The sequence below is a fragment of the Crocuta crocuta genome, unplaced genomic scaffold (assembly GCF_008692635.1).
Source record: "Crocuta crocuta isolate KB4526 unplaced genomic scaffold, BGI_CrCroc_1.0 scaffold99, whole genome shotgun sequence".
Lineage (NCBI taxonomy): Eukaryota > Metazoa > Chordata > Mammalia > Carnivora > Hyaenidae > Crocuta > Crocuta crocuta.
Window position 1 is genome coordinate 5,990,232 of NW_027551560.1, and position 17,170 is coordinate 6,007,401.

The 17,170-nt window shown below is 51.7% G+C and overlaps 1 protein-coding gene across 1 annotated transcript in view; it reads left to right on the forward strand.

Moving 5' to 3' along the window:
• AOPEP (aminopeptidase O (putative)) overlaps positions 1 to 12,803 on the forward strand; it is a 340,941-nt gene extending 328,138 nt beyond the window's left edge. The window contains exons 16-18 of the mRNA XM_077749551.1: positions 7,144 to 7,230; positions 9,095 to 9,243; positions 12,263 to 12,803. Coding sequence (XP_077605677.1) covers positions 7,144 to 7,230; positions 9,095 to 9,235 — 228 coding nt within the window. The 3' untranslated portion in view covers positions 9,236 to 9,243; positions 12,263 to 12,803. The remainder of the gene's footprint in view (positions 1 to 7,143; positions 7,231 to 9,094; positions 9,244 to 12,262) is intronic.
• The last annotated feature ends 4,367 nt before the right edge of the window (positions 12,804 to 17,170 follow it).

The following is a 17,170-nucleotide window of genomic DNA, read 5'->3' on the forward strand; positions in this document are numbered from 1 at the left end:
GTCACAGCAGATGTCCTTGTCCCCTCCCCTCCTGCGTGCTGACCCCTCCCAGCCTGCTTGTCGAAAAGCCAAAGGATCTTAACACACTTTGGGACGTTCTGGGACACACTGAGACTTTACATTAGCAGAGAAGCATTCCCTGCCTTTGTTTTTAAGTGATGGTGTGCAGGCTGCACTCAGCGAGTAAACCCAACAGCAGCAAGTAGGGAAAAGGAGAAATGCAAAATAACATCCATTTGGAATGCTGCTGTTGGGATCAGAAATAAATTTGGCTGAATGGCTAGAATTTCATGTTCATTGGGTTCTCCATTTGTGTAAAGCTATGTGTTTATTATTTTTAAACATTTAAAGATAAAGCAAGGGAAGCAGCTACCTACAGGAACCATAGGTGCATGCTCAGGCTTGAATGTTGGTGTGCATCAAACCAGACCCTGGCTCCCAGACCATAGTGACAGAAGCAACATGGTCAACTCTCCCTCTCTCTGACCTTGACTGATATACATGGTATTGGTGGGACAGTGGCTGTCAGAGCCAAGTCTAAGGGTATAGCCAAGTTACTAGAACTAGTCTGTTGTCTTATGTGTACAGCAGTGTCTGCTCATTCTGTGTGATTTCATTTGTTTTCCAGGCACAGTAACTCTTCTGTGAAACTCTGGTTTTCAGACTCTACCTCCAAGGCCCCACAGAAGAGTTTATTATTTAATTTAAAGGTGTTTCCTACCTGACATGGGGGTTCAAACTGCTTGAAGAACCACTTAAATTCTTTTCTCAAACCAGTCTTAAGGAGGTTCCAGAGTACTTTTTTTTTTTTTTTTTTTTTTGAGAGAGAGAGAAGAACAAACATGTGCAAGGGAGAGGGGGGAGAGAGAAAATCCCAGGCAGGCTCTGCACTGTCAGCACAGAGCCCGACACAGAGCTCAATCCAGGAACTGTGAGATCATGACCTGAGCTGAAACCAAGGGTCAGACACTCAAGCGACTTACCCAGGTGCCCCAGAGTACACTTTTAGTAAAAGTTAGAAAAATTATGTTTAAGAAAAGGTTAAAAACCACTTCAGATAATTAATCTGTTAGATAGTAAGCAGGCTCTCAGGGAGCATTCCCATAGAAGGGTTTTTTGTTCTTTGAAATAGCTTCATAGAAAACACTCAAACTGAAGTAAGAAGAGAAAGAAACTTTAGGTAAAAGCTATAAAAGAACCTTGGGAATTGTGCAGCTTTGGTAAGCATGGGACCTGGGGTGTGCGGTGATTCACAGAGGGAGTCCCTGACGGTGTGGGGAGGTGAGCGAGCTGGCTTAGGGGGTCACTCTTCTAAAGACCTCATTTCTTTGGTGTCATGTCTCCCATCCATGGGTGATGGCTAACCGTCCACGTTTCTGCTGGGCCCACCAGCTCGGGAGACACTCCATTTCAGAAGTTTAACTCACAGGCAAAATGGGACCCAGAGGCCCCACATTTGGGAACATCCTAGGTTTCCGGGCAGGACCCAGCTCATGAGGATCTCCAGCTCTGTGTTCTCTGACATTGTGCAGATAGATTTGGAGGTTGGACGTTGATCATGCTTTGACCTCGCTGCACTCCAGGTGCTGGGAGGTTGGGCCTCCTCCTGTCCTAGAGCAGGGGACCAGCAAACTGTAGCTACACCAGCTCAGCCCACCCTGTTTCTGTAAATAAAGCTTTATCTGAAGCTAGGCGATCTCACACACACATATTCACCTGCTACCTGAGCTGCTTTGGCAGTATGACAGCAAATGGGCTTCGAAAAGCTAAAGAACACTCACCATCTGGGCCTTGACAGAAAAAATTTGCCCACTCTTGTTCAGAGTTCAGTATGGAACTGGTTCTGGATACATGGACGTTCTCAGGTTGGAAGGAGATTGGGGTTGTGGGGAGTGGGGTGTTCTTCAGCAATCTCTTTCCTGCTTCCAGGAGGGAATAATTACATGAGAGGGAGCCCCAGCATGTCCTAACAAAGGTCATGATCATATCAAAAAGAAGCCCCACTGGGTCGTGGGACTTATCCCTGGGAGTCTGAGACACAAATTGGGAATACAAATGACCCTATGAGGCAGGCACCACTTTTGGGGCACTGCTGGAAATCAGGGAAGCAGGCCAGAAGCAGTTCAGCTCAGCCAAGCCCCTTGGGTAGTAATAGCTTTTTTGAAATGGCAGAAATGCCAAGGGGCTGGGACTAGAGCACAGCTGGGTGTTTTGTTTTCACAGGTGGTTCCGGAAATTCCCAGGTACGGGGCCCCTGGGTGTACTTATGGCAGGAGAGGAGGGCCAGCTTCCATGGTCTCTCAGGCCCTCCCTGGTGGTGCCCCTGCGGCTTCTCGCAGGGGGAAATCTCAGACTCCTGAATGCCCTCCCTGCCCCACCTGAGAGAGTCCAGGCCTGTCCCTGCCCTCCCTCACACCCCATCCCAGCCGCCCTCTCCACCAGCAGCCATCTTGCAGACACCTTGCTCTGTCATTTCACCAGTTAACAGACATTTCCTTGGAGATGATACTCCCAAGATTTCATAAATTCAATAAATAGGAGAACTTCTGAAGTAGGAAAGAAAGCCAGAAACTACCACTCCTGCCAAAGTGGCAGATACTTATGTACATGGGACTCTCTGCTACTTGCTGTGGGCGACCTCATTTTCCACAGCAGCCCAGAGGAGCCGCACTCTCTAACCCCACCCTGGGGAAGTGAGCCAAGCGGATGGAGCTGCTGAGTGGCAGACCTGGGTCTCCAGCCTGGGGCCTCAGGCTCTGTGGCTCAGGGCCCAGTGTGTCATAAAAAAGGAACAGAAAGGGGCGCCTGGGTGGCTTAGTTGGTTGGGCGGCCGACTTTCGCTTGGGTCATGGTCTCGCGGTTCGTGGGTTCGAGCCCCGCGTCGGGCTCTGTGCTGACTGCCAGCTCGGAGCCTGGAGCCTGCTTCAGTCTGTGGCTCCCTCTCTCTCTGACCCTCCCCTGCTCGCGCTGTCTCTCTCTCTCTCTCTCCTAGAAATAAATAAAACATTGGAAAAAAAAAAAAAAAAAAAAAAAAAGGAACAGAAAATACGTGAGTGGGGGAAAGGATTATACAAGAACCATGTTTCTGTGTGTATGTATGTATATCCACCTGTATACACGTCACATGCAGAGGACCATTTGGGCACCCAGGCCACATGTCTGCCAGGTCCCCCAGGGCTCAGGCCTGTTGCCACACACACAACCCCTCCTTCTGGAGGAGTCCCTGCTGAGGGTTAGGGATCCACCATCCTGGAGCAGTTATGTGGATTCTCTGTCACCAAAAGTGGGTCTGATGTAAATGTGCTTCTGCACACCTACCCTTCATTCTCCCCCTGGGCCCCAATTCTAAGACCTGCCCATCTGGATCCAACCCCAAAGGACGAGTCACATTGTTGGGCACTCTGGGGAGAACGGTGACATCTGTGCACTCATCACTGTTTGTTCATGGAGGCTTTGGAAACCTGGAAACTTCTGGAGTCCATTTCCAGTGGTGCAGATTAGCATGTGTGTTAAACACACCTGTGCACTGAGGGTAGCCTCCACGTCATTTTTCTTTTCTGAGTGTTCTTTGAACAGAACTCTGAAAAACAGATTTTCAAACTAATTTTTATTGGACCAAAGTATTTGTGGGCACATACTTGTATATGCACGGCTCTATATCACAGCTTTGTTGCGACATTGTGGGAAGAACCAGGGACCTGAGTTCTCTTTTTCCTTATCCTGTGTCATGCTGTGCTAAGTGCTCCATGTGTGTGCTGGGAGCCCCCCATGTGGCCAGTGTCCCAGCACTGGTAGAGGAGGTGGGCCGGGAACCACCCTGAACACGCAGCGGTGGGGAGGTGGACATGTCCTTGGAAGCAAGGCCTCCAGTCCGCTCCCACACACACTCTGTCCCAGGCAGCAGGAGGGAGGGCGCGGGCACTCAGGGTCCCTGGGACTCCGTTCTTTGCTGCCGTGGGCAACTCTGTCCCTTGTCTCACTCTCTTTGGGTTCTTGTCCTTTCCTTCCTTCCCCACTTCTCACCCCCTACTTCTCGATCCAGCCTGACCACATTGATGCTGTTCGGGGCTAACCTGTGACTCAGGGTTTTCAGATGATTCCTAGCAGGACTTTGGAGTGATGTGAATTTGAGTCTAGTTCAGAAGGTCATTAAAAGTTTTCATCTCTATCAGAATAACCGAGGTGTAAAAAGTGTGAATCTTTACAGTGTAATTTGGTCAGTGTTGGCATGTGTGTGCACCTGCAACACTGAAACTAAATGAGCAGAATCGGGAAGCCACGGGTGCTGTGGGAGGGCTGCCGGACTGGCGCTGTCACATACGTGCATGGTGTTTATTTTTCATCTCACAGAGGAAGTTAAAAGACAAAGGGACCAGTATCCCCATTAACTAATTAATTAATTAGAAATAAGGAAGAGCAAGTGTACAGGATGGACAGCTCTCTCCTCCAAAACCTGTTTGAAATTCCCTGGCTCCGGCTCCCCAGCAGGGAGAACCTCACTTTCTCCATTTCCAGTGGGGGCAGGAACTCAGTACGCATGTGTGACAGCCTCTTATCAAGGACTATTCAAGTTTCTCAGTGATTTGGAGAAGGAATATTCTGTCAGTGCCCCCTGTGGAAATAATTGCTAGGAAAAATTGAGACATGTCACTTTGCTGCTAGCTTTTCGGCAAGCCCCCCATTACATGTGACAAGTGGCCATGTGAATTGGGTACTCGGGTTTAGAGGTAAAAAGTGAGGGTTTTCTTCGTCAGCGAAATATGAAGAGAGGTAAAAACCCTGTGCACAAGCAAGCAATATCTGTCAGGCCCTTAGCCTCATGCAGCATCTCTGATGTCTTCTAAACATCCTGTCACTGAAATACTGAGATGCACTGAGCTCTTTTGTAAAGAAAAGGCTTGTTGTTTTTTCCGCTCTTCAAGGGGAGGGAAGGAGAGGGGAGGCCAGGCCATGCTTCCTGGATACCATGTTGACCCTCAGGGGTCAGAAGACTAGATCTCTTCTTAATCGTGACAATAAGCCATTTTTAACAGTAAGAGTAGTGGCAGTACTGACTTCACATTGGTGTGAAAGAGCCTTCACTTTGGGCTCCTGGACCTTCACCCGGTTGTGGTGGCACCACCCCACCTCCCACCCGTGTAGGGATCTTATTCTACCACAAAATAGGTCCCCATTTAGGCCTTGTTAACTCTGCATGTGTAGATTGGGAGAGGAGAGTTACGGGGAGGAAATGAGAGGCCGAACCCTCCCTTTCAAAATCAAGTAAAAAAAAAATACAGCCTCCCCAGGTGTTAGTAGTGCAGAGAGGTACTGTGTGTGGGCAGGTCACACACACCTAGGTGGTCAGAACACTTGGAAAGCTGACAGACCTCTACGTCGCCCCACCAGAAGCTAATGCGAGCCTCCTGTGTGCAAGTGTGTGTCCCGCCATGGTGGGGGAGGCATCCCACCAGGCCACGCCGACTCACCGGGGTCCTTCTCCTGACTCTGGGGAGCTGGCCTCCATTTCCACAAAGCTCACAAGATACGGCCAGCGGTGTTTGGAGTGTTTAGGTTACTGTGATTGGGAGAAAAGGGCAGGGGGCGGTGTCCAAGGGAGCTGGTCGGGTACTCTCCAGGGCTCAGCCTGTGGTACTCGAACCAGAGTGTGGGAGCAGGGGTCTGGTGGTTCTGGTGGCTTCTGATTGGTGCAGTGTGACGAGCTGGCTTCATGGAGCTCTGTTCACTTGTCCTTTCTGTGAGACCATTTTAGGGGCTGCCCTTTATGGTCTGTTCATTTCTCTTGGCTGTATAGGAAGGGACATTCTGTGGAAGATGGAAAGATTGCCAAGACTGGTCCAGTCAACCTCTTCCCATTTCTTGTGGATGCTCTGAGGCTATTATCTCATTCCCATGTGCCTCTGAAATTCCTTCGTAGATGTAAAGTTCATTGGCCTCCCGCCCTTAGAAGTTCAAAGGGCCTGGGTGCCCACAAGCAAAGAGCAGCACCACCAGATCCCCCAAGTTAACCCCCAGTCTGGGAGAGCACTGTAGCCAAGGGGGAGGATTCTTCCCAGATTTGTTTCTTCATTTTTACTTGTTTGTGTGTAAATCTATTTATAGTAGATTAAAGAAGAGATCCAGCCAGCAGTGGGTAATGATATAATTTACAGGGGCCCCAATCAAAATGTTAAAATTGGTTACATTATCCTGTTGCCACAAATGGATTACAGTGCAGGTCTCCCTCTCTGAAAGACCATGAAAACAAAGAGGGAAGGAAGGAAGCCTTTTACGTGTGTGTAATCACTTCCATGTATGGCTGAGGTTGAGCCAGTAATGGAATAGAAAGTGGTGGACTCCCCACTGGGGATAATTGAGAGGGCTTTGAGTCATTGGCCTGCACCTAGATTCTGAAAACTAAATTCAGGTAGACTCTCCACCTAAAGAAAGTGCCAGAAGTTCTAAGAGATGGCTGGGGCTCTGCCTGTTTCAGCAGAGCTAGCCAGTGCTGGGACTAGACCCCCATACTGTCTATAGGAGTTGGAGTTCCTGGCAAACGCATTCTGGTAAATCTTTAGTCCGGGGGCTCTGGACTGAACAGCCCCCATGTGTAGCTCATCTGTTGGTGACGGGGTGCCCTGCTCTCCTTCCTGTCCCCAGGTGCCCGCCCCCAAATGCTGCAGAGGTGAGCTGTATGACTTCTTGGGAATGTGGAGAGCCGTGTCTTCCTGCGTTTACTGTGTTTATTGTTAACAGTCAACAGCAGTGAACCAAATTGGTTATTGCAGGAAATTAAGCAGCTGTGGTTTTAAAGGGAACCTTCACTGACAGCATATGCTGCAGGACAGAGCCCAGCCGCCTTGCTGGGATGTGTGCTGCTTTTCCCAGTTATGTTTTGCATTTATCTGTTTTGTTGCAAAATTGCACTTAAAAACATCAAAACATGGAACTAAACATATACTATGCTCCCCTAAAATTGACAGCCTTCAAGTGAAGGACATGGTTCCTTTCTTTGTAAAAGAAATTTAAACTAAAATGAGAATTGGAACAAAGTATCCTTAATATTCTTTATAGCGTAACTTTGCTAATACAAATTCTGTCATTGAGATGGGCTAAGGAAACCCACCAGCTTGTTGCTTACTGGATTTTCTCTCCTTCCTGAAGGTTCGCCATCGGTGGTGTGAACTTGTCGTTAAACACAAATACACAAAAGCATACAAAGATGTGGAGAGATTCCTCCAGCAGGATCAAGTAAGTTTCATTTTTCAGCAGATGGGAATTCTTTTAATGCCATCCCCTGACTGTCCAGTGTATTTACTAACACAGGGACCCAGGTCATTAGCATCTCATCACAAGTATTTAAGCATTTCCCAAAGATTTTTAAGAAGTAGTTAGGAGCTTACCTAACACATTTTAGACTGGATTTCTCCTCCTCTTTGTCCTTCTAAAGCGTGAATTACATCTCTTAAAAGCTCCGGAGGTTTGACCCGGCTATGGACCACTGTCATTACTAAATGACGCACATGCAAACCTCACAGCATCCCTGAATCCCAGGTCAGGCCATGGCTCAGCTGTCAGGGTGTGTGTCGCGGCTCTAATTTAACGTATGTGTGGAGATTAGACTAGTCAGGGAGAGCCCCGCCTGGCTAGGACAGTCCGGTCTGTACCTGCACTGGCCACACCCCACCAGACCTCACTGTTCACCAGGGGAAGGCAGTCACCTTCCAAGGAGCCCGCAGGAAGCATGTATGTGCAGGAACGTGTGCGGGGGTGTCTGCCTTGCCGCCTCTGCACCACCCGTGTCTGCCCAGCATGGCTGAGCATGGTGATGTGTGTTCCATGGGCTCTGTCAGCTGCTGGAAGGCAGCCTGCAGCTGGTTGCTGTTAGCGTGACCATTGTGTGCTGCAAGCGAGCTTTCCGCGGGGCACTGTGGGCTGACAGAATGGAGCCAAACTTCAGTGGGGGTGGGGCGAACAAAGGGACTTTTGATAGGGCCGGAGTATGAGGGGCAGCCAGCAAGTAAAGGCTCATTCTTCCCACAAGGAAAAGTACATGACTTTGTACCAGAAGAAATGTCACATTTGCACAGTTGGAGCAGAGGTGTTTGGAAACACAGACAACAAAGACAAAATATAAGAGCGACTTAAGGTCTATTCTGAAAACCAAAAGTAACTGCTTCTTACAGTGAAGGCCCTTGCCAAATAAGGATGACTGTAACTCAGCTTTTTAAGGGAAGGATTTTTGAGCCTCAAACTACCAGATTTTTATCTTGTGCTAAAAGGATCTTTTGAGATCCGTCTTTTAGTTTGCTCCAACAGAATGTGGTCCGTGGCATACCTAAGCTTGGAACCAGAGAAGAGGCAGAACCGAAGGGTTCTTTTGGTCTTCTAGAACCTAACAGGCTGTTTGGAAAACTTTAGGAAAAATGCAGATGTTCATGGCTGCAGACCACTGTCGTTTCCAAATGACATACATGCAGACCTCATAGCATCCCTGAATCTCAGGTCAGGCCGTGGCTCAGCTGTCACAGTGTGTGTCTGTGTCTTCAGCGGCTCTAATTCAACGTATGTGTGGAGAACATTGTTTTGGGAACTGAAGAGGCAGTGTTTGCTGCCACGGCGGGGATGGTTGAAGGGCTCGGTCAGGCTGGGCTGAAGCAGTGGACGTATTTCCCAGACGGCGTGACAGTTCACCCTGCCATGGTGCCGTGTGACGTGCTGGTCTTCGTTCCCCAGCCGCACCTCAGGGCGTTGTTCCCTGGCAGAGTGCCCTGCAACCCTGTGACACACGCCATGCCTGGGGGCCCACTTTGAGCCATGCACTCTCCTGACCTCCCTGACTGTCGCTGGCAATCCTGACACAGTCGTCCCTGGAGAAGGGCTCACGTGTCATTCTGTCACTGATTAGATCCCACAGTTCTGTTGATGGGATTGATTGTTAAGATTTCCAGGGGGTTTCAGTGTGAACAAGAAAGTGAAGGATTAGAAACTGTCGGCTCCAGGAGTATAGACACTCAGCCGTCTTCTCCACACAGGCAAGTTTGTGTGCAGGCAGCACAGACCGTGTGCCTGTGGACGTGTCACTTCTTTCCTTTCTGCGCTCTGTGCCCCACAGGCCATGGGCATCTACCTGTACGGGGAGCTGATGGTGAGCGAGGACACCCGGCAGCAGCAGGTTGCCCGCAACTGCTTTGAGCTGACCAAGGAGCAGATGGACAGATCCTCAGCCCAGGTGGTAGCCGAGATGTTGTTCTGAAGAAAGAGGTGATTCTCCCCCTTCCCTTTCTCCACTGTTCAGTTCTAACCAGAGATTCCTCGTAGGAGCCACATGAGTCGAATAGGAGATACTGAGCCACACTCTTCCTCTCCTCAGTGGCCAGTGGCCTGGGAGCGCAGGCCGAACACCTGCCAGCCTGGCAAGGGTGGCCCCAGAAGCAGAGGCCGCCCACCTGCCAGAACGGTCTCCTAAGCACTGTTTTGGCCACTTTAGGTTTTGTTACTTGTAGAGATAAAAACACGGGAGAGCATTTGCAGTAGGTTGGGACAGTGGAAGCACTGGTCCAGTCCTCCAGGTGAGGGCTCACACGGGAGCACCTTGCCAGGTTACCCCGAACCCTGAGCTCCGTGCAGACGTCTGGGTCCATCCCCAGCCGCCCACCTGCATAAGAACTTGGGTCTGACCAGCTGGAGGATCTTGTGCCAAAGTGTGCCGGATGCTCCTCAGCCCCGCTGTGCCTGGTTTATTTCTCAACTTCTTGTTGGAGCGGAATCTCTCCCTGGTCTACATTGCAGTACAAGTCCTAAGTTATTTAAGTTGTTTCTTGTTAATTGTCTTGGAATTTACCTATTAGATGTACATACTAGGAGTCATTTTTAGCTGTGGGTTTCTGCATTTCAAAAGTCACATAGCAGTAGTACGTGCAGCTTTGTAAGCACAACTGTGGGCTTGTGGGCGCATCGTCGTCATTGTTACCTTCTCAGCGTTTCGTCGCGGTTTTACATGATGTAATGGGGCCTGTGTAATTTTGTGTCTCTTTTTTTTTTTTTTAACTTTGGATCAGGTCTCAAGCATTTTTCATGTTCTACGGTTTCTCTACAGGCAGAATTCTTAATGGGTATTTCATATTTTATGTTTATATTCTTAACCCAGTGTCAGACTTTGCTTCTGATGTTTTGCTGTAATCAAGACCATTTCTAACATGTGTTAGTACTGTAGTTATTTGAAAGAACTCTGATACAAAGGAGAGAAAAGGGTTTTTTTTAAATGGGATCCTCTTCTTCCAGAAGAGTCCAGGAACCACATTTGCCAGGAAAGGGAAGTAGTGGAAATGACTGCCATGGTTGTGCGTCCTGTAGCAGGACATCCGCGTGCAGGTCCCAGACCCTTCCCTGGCGGCTTCGGGTCCTTCAGGGCCAGGCCAGTTGAGATGACCGGTTCCTTTGCGCTCGGCCCCCTATAGTAAGAGTATAGATCATATTTCTCTTTAGGTTTTTTAGTTCACGGAGAGTTTGGGCTTCCTGAAGACTGAAACACAGTGGGCAGGCTCTTTGTCCCACCGTCCCCTGTGTTCCAGCTTGTGGAGAACCACGGCGGGTCCCACGGCTCTCCATTCCTCATCGTGAGTTTTTGGGGTGGACAAGAGTCTGCTCCCTCCTGGGACCTCTTCCCGTCCCTGCCCTTTGTGCCCCCCTCCCCGCGGCCGCCGCTCAGTGACGGCGGCACCTGCCGGCCCTGCGAGTGCAGGCCGCAAAGTGCAGGGACAGTCATTCGTTGTATTTTTCATTTCATGCTCCAGAGCTGCACAGAGCCCTTTCGATTTAAGACACTAGGTAGGCCTCTAGGACGCCAGGTACACGCGCCACAAGGCGAAGTCAAGGCCACATGGTAGCAGGCGGAGCGGTGTCGGCGCCTGGTGCGTGAGGAAGCCGGTGTGGGCGGTGAGCAGGCGGCGCTGCTCCGAGTGCTCTGGCTGCTTGGGTTCCTGGCATGCTGATTTGTGACTTCAGATTAAAATCACATTGCCAGGGATTACCACGCAACCATGACCTTGGCTGCTCCTCCAGAAGCCATAGTTCTCTCTCTCTGCAGTTCGGAGAACACATGCATCTTGTAGCTCTTCTCCGGAAACGGAAGAAGCCGACGGCCATGGAAGATGCTCGCCAGCCCCCTCAGTGTACCCAGCCGACGACCTCTCTGACGAGGTGCAGAGCTTAGCTGATTGGTGAACAGTGACTGGTTTCCGCTTTGTTCACAGTGGCTAAGTTCTGCACCTGAAGAGAAGGTGAGATGGGGACAGTTAAGTTGGAGCTGCTGGGGCAGAGGCCGCCGCCAGGTGGTCCACTCAGGCGCCGGGCGCTGCTCCGGAGGAGGCGAGACCCGCGTGGCCCCGAGGATGCACTTTCTCCTGTCATGAATGCACAAGTGTACCAAAAGTCTGCGGAAATATCAGTCCACTAGTTAGACACCTGTCCGAACGGTCAAATGTATTGAAAGCTGCAAAAATTATTCTTCTATAAAAACTAAAGCTAAATGCGTCAGCAAAAAGTCAAGTCAAAACTGTCAGCAGTTGGTTGCATGTAAGGCCATTGCTTTCAGAGGAGACCCCTGGATGCGGTCTCCCCCTCCTCCGAGCACCGTAACCTCTCTTTTGTGTTCGCAGCCCCGCAGGATGGCGCAGGAGCTCCCAGCTGAGGCACTGCTTCCGGGCTGTCGATTGGACCCGCCCTCCGGTGCCTACTGAGCTGATATCAGTTCTCATTTTACACACTGGCTCAGTTCAGCAGGAACAGGAGTCGAGCCCTAGAGCAAAAAGCCTTCCTGTGTGTAAGTGCCTGGAGGCTCCGGAGCTGGGACTGCGCTCACCGAAGACCGCACGCCCCGGACCTACAGCAGCGGTGGCGCCTGTCTGTATGTCACCTGGGGTGTGGATGTTGGTGGCATTGTAGTGATGTGTTGACACGCAGGGGACGAGCTTCCACTCCTAAAGGTAGAAGCACTTAGCGCTGCACGAGACACAGGCACCGCTGCCTCTTTGTGCGCTGGGTTCAGGCTGCGGAAGCAGGTGCGAGGAATGGGGCCCGGGTTACGGCTGTTGGCCTTCACAGCCATGTGTGAGCAGCGTGGCTGTGAACCCCACTGTGGGGTCGTGAGGTGCGGCGGGTCTCATCCGTCCTCTCAAAGTCCTGTCTCCAAAGTAGAGAGAGAAGGCACGCCGAGGAACTGGTTTACAAGAATTCCTCCGTCGTTACCAGGCAGTAAATTTTATTGCTGTTTCCTTTGCAGGAAAGATCACAGCGAGCTTCTTTTTCATGCATCTACTCCTAGCCCTGGTGGGACCGGGATCGCACTGACCCTGGACATCAAAGGAAGGGTAATGGGGCTGCTAAAGCCAGCAGCCAGCAGCATCCAGGACTTGGTGCTGCTTCTTCCAGAGGCTGCTGTCCCTGGAGCTCACAGACCACGTGGTGCCTTTGTCCCCTGCCCTGAACTCGCCACCTGATGATACAGAATCTGAGTTGAATCTCTTCTGTGAGGTCGAGGGAGTTCTTTCACACAAACGATGAAAGCTGTCTAAGATACAGTGGAAAAACTACTGAACATTTCGCACGGTTCCTCTCAGCATATGGCTGCACTGGATGTTTCTAGAATCCCAGGAAGTCAGAGGTTCCATATACTAGTGAACACCATTTGGTATTCTTCTCTGGGTCATTTCAGAAAGATCCTACAGGATTATTTTGACTGATAGGTCTTGTTGTTTAGATATTTCCAAAAGGGCAGGGTAAGAATCCAAGATGTATTCATAATAAAACATAATGGATTGCTATTTTTGTATTCTTGTGTGCTTCCGAATTTCATACTTTTTATTATTATTTTCAATACTGTTTAAAAAGAAAAATGCCAGAACCCAGGGGGTATTCTGTACAACCTGATACGTCCCTCCTGTCCACCGGTTAGCCTGTCACCCTCCCAGGTGGCCGCGGGAGCATGAGGGTGTGCTCCTCTGATGGTGCGCACACGTGCACGCACACACAGAAACCAAGCTTCCGAGTGCTGTTCTGGAGGGAGGGTAGTGGGAAACCACGAGAAGCCCTAGTGGTCGATGCAGTCGCAGTCGGAGATTGCCCAGGCCAAAGCTGGACGGGAGCAGCCTCGAGCGCGGCCCCAGGGCTGTGTTCACCCACCTTTGCATCGGGCTTGTGGGAGGAAGCGTGGTTTTAACACATTCCTTCATTAAAAGCTCTTGGTCTCCAGAATCCTTTAACGGTGACTATTATTCTAGGTTTCCTGAGGGTTTGTTCTCTGTTACGTATGCTTTGCATATGATTGTATGTGCTTTGTTAGCCTTAGCGGTATAAGATTCAGATTTTGGGGGCCCCCTGGGTGGCTCGGTGGATTGAGCGCCTGGCTCTTGAGTTTAGCTGAGCATCCCAGGATCGTAGGATCGAGCCCTATGTTGGACTCCATGCTGAGTGTGGAGCCTGCTTAAGATTCTCTCCCTCCCTCCCTCCCCTGCTCCCTCCCCTGCTTGCATGCTCTTGCTCTTAAAACATTTTTGTTTTTATTTTTGAATTTGAATAAATGTAAGAACAGTGCTTCCTGGGAATCAGAATAAATGACGCGGTCTTCCTCTGGTCTCTGTGAGTGTTTGGCCATCTTGGGTGGAGCGGGAAGGGACCCAGAAGTATGGACAGCACTTGCCCACCTGGCTGTGTGCACGCAGCCACTCACTACCCCCTCGTGGGCTGTGGGCAACCAGTCGGCCCAGTGCTGAGGCTACTCTTGTGTTTCCAAACAGTTAAAGCCTCCTTTTGTCTTTAGAAACCACTGAGGCAGAGCGGAGCTACCTCATGCATGGGATTTTGCACACAGACGGCTAAGTGCCTTGCTCCTGTGATCCCTTGAGTTTCTAGAGTCATCTGAACTGACGCTCCCGGTCACGGCTTTGGCTGAGTCCTGTGGGTTGTTTGCTTTCTCGGCCTGCAGACGTCAGTGTCCTCGCCCGTGCTGGGTGTCGTCCCCGTGGGGACAACCGGTTAAGTGAGGGAGGAAGAGTGAGTGGGCCTCCGTGAGGACCTCCTGTTGGCACTCCAGCCGCACCCCGTTACCCACCCCTTCTGAGTTTCTTCAGAATCTTGAGCAGGTTTTTCTAGCTTGCATCTCAGCATCTCCTAAGGAGTGCAGCAAGGGTGCGGAAGAGGAGCCCGCAGCCAGCGCCTGGGGGCCTGCACGATTGCAGCGCCACTGCCAGCCAGGAGGCAGGTCTCTAAGGCCAGCACGCTACTTTCTTAAATGTTTCGTGCTTGCAGGGAAAAGGCTTCATGCTGGTAACCATGGCGGGTCACCCAGGGCATGTGATAGGGTTTGAGGTGAAAGCACGCTACCCCCCCCCCCCCTTGGGCTGCTTTCCTTCATAGGACCACGTGGCACCTTCCAAGAGCAGCCTCAGTCCAGGCTGGAGAATCACAGAGGACCCAGGAGCCCTGGGGACAGAAGATGGGCTGTCATGGAGACCAGGGTCTGGGTGTGAGCCTGCCCTGCCCCAGTTCCCACTGTGGATCTTGCCTCTGCAGGCTTAAGTGGCCTAAGGTCTCCTACTAAGTGACAGGCAGCGTATGAAGGTAGGTCCGAATGGCTCAGGATTTTCCTCCCTGGGATTGCACCGCATGCTGTGGCCTGTGCACTCACTGCGACACTTGACAGGGACGGCCCACCTCATCAGCAGGCTGAGGGTTGACAGGCCTGCCCTCCTAATCCCATTTGCTGTGAGAATGGGCCTGGGTGAGGGTGGGGTCAGTGACACCTGCTTCGGGAACATGGCAACTTGAGTCAGATGCACTCAAGGCCCCATGGAGGAGTCACAGAAACCTGTCTGCATGGCAGTCTGGCCCCCTTTCTCGGTGGCACAGCTTCTGCTGTCTGCTCCCCCAGAACCCGTTTCCGGCCTTGGCGTTTCCCCGGACCCCTGCCGTGGTTCCCACATCAAGCAGATGTGATGAGAGGAGCCATCCCTAGAGTGGGTGTGGGAAGTAAACCAAGAGAAACGAACCTGCGTACCAGCAAGATGGGGCATCCTCAGCAGAGGGTCCCACAAATCCCCATTGGTCCCCTGGTCTAGTAAAGCAAAGAAACTTTCCCCCGGCCCGTGGTGCTTGCCCTTTACAGCTTCCTTAAGGGTAACTGTAACCCCGAAACACTCCGCCTTTACTGGCTGTCAGGAACGAGTCCTTCACAGGGGCTGTTGGGGGATCCTCACCAGGAGAGGAGTCTGTTAGGCTTCCTCCTTGTGAGGCGCCCAAGCCTGCCGAGCCCTCCCAAGGGGTACAGGGGGAGGGTGTAGGGGGACACCGAGCGAGCACACCACCTCCTCCGCCAGGTAGTCAAGCACAGAACTGGTGGTGGTCTAACAAATTATTCAAAGAGCAAGAGGAAGCAGTCTTGTCCTCTGAGCGAGTTAATTGGTTAACTGCCAAACAACTGTCCTCTCTCTAACCACAGGCCTCCACCCCTCAGTGAGCAGACCCTCTGTCTTCCAAGAGCAAGTCGGGTTGGGGACAGGAGCCCGTCTCCCCAGTTCACCTTGGCTTCCAGCATCTTTGGAAGTGGCCAGACCTCTGATGTCCCCTGGGTGCTCCACCCTGTGTTTGGCCTGGCTGGGGCCGGGCTGTCACCCCCGGCCAGTCTGAGGTGGCCCTGTTCATTCTCCTACGCGGTTGGGTTGAGGGGCTGAGCTTGAGAGGGAGGAGGTGTGGGAGCACCCCAGGAGCCCTTGCTGCCCATCCAGCTCCCACCACCCAGCCTCTGGGCTTTGGGTCCCAGCCGGGACAAAGTGCGGGGAGTTCTGGCTGTACCAGGATTGGAAATGGACGTGGGGGAGGAGGCAGGAAGGGAGGAGGCAGGGAAGATGTGTCAGTTCTCCCTCTTGGCCTCTATTTTAGGATTACAGGGTTTCAAAGCACTTATTTTTTTTGGAATTTAAATTCAAAACATAGAAATAGTAGTCTCCATCCCAAATGAGGTACGGACACTGCAATAGCAGGCAGAGCCCAGTGCCCCAAGTATAGGAACCAGAAATCGTAAACTGCGTCCCTAACCTTCAACTATCCCTTTAAAATGAAGAACAGAGCTCCAAAAGAGGCTTCAGACAGATGTATCCAGTGCTTTCTGGCTTTCTTCCCTGGCCTGCCTGCTGCAGCGTGGACACTTGGCAAAGGCTTGAGTGCAGGCTGCCCCTCAGCCTGGGCTGCAGCTGGGGGGAGCCACGTGGGGCGGCCGATCTCACAGTGGCTGCCTTGGCCTCAGTCGGCCTCACCAAAGGCACCTGTAACCCACCAGGCAGCCGGAAAGCAAAATCTAAGTGAGCTGTGATCAAGGGCCAGTGTTGTTAGAGCTTTATGTTATGGGCCAACCACTTGCTCGTTCAGTAGATGAGCGGCCGGGTAGGAGAATGAGGGGCGTGAAGGGGGTCTGCCCACCCCTTCAGCAGGGCATACCTACACTGGTGAGTGAATAGTTTGTCCCAACGCACCTCCTGCTTGACAGGTCTCTGGGCATCCCAGGCCTGTGGCCTCTGCTAGCGAGCCTGCCTGGGGTGACAGGGCCCATCGTACCACATTCCTGACAGAGTGCAGCTGCCCTGGGGTTAGATGGTCCCATGGAGTGCCCTCTCCTCAGGACACCTTGAGCTGAAGAGATGTAGGCGGGGCCCTCCGTGCGGGGTGGGGGTGTGGAGCCCAGCTGCAGCAAAGACTGTACTGAAGGGAGCCTAGACTTCCTGGAGCCTCTTCAGCCCAAGGTCAGGGCTGGGGAATACGGAGAGCCTGGATGTCTGAAGCCTGAGGGAAATGGGGGCTTAAAGGGCTTTCTGGACCTCCCAGGGCGGTGCCCGAGGCCAAGCTCAGTGAGGAGGGCATGAACTCATAGCCTCCCTCCCACCCCCAAATGTCCGGAGGACAATGACCTCGGCCTTCCCTGGCTGGGCCCTGGGGGTTTACAAGGTGGAAGGGGAGGAGAGGTGGATCAGGGCTATTCACAGGCGGGGGTTTTATAGATCTTTTCCCACCCTTTGGTGCTGTCTGGGAGATTGATCGGCTAATAAGGCATTTCTGTTCCAGTCCAGAGGGTGTGAAAAAAGAGGGAGGCAGCCATCAGCCGAGCCTGGGGGCGGAAGGAAGCTCCCGTAAAACTAGATGT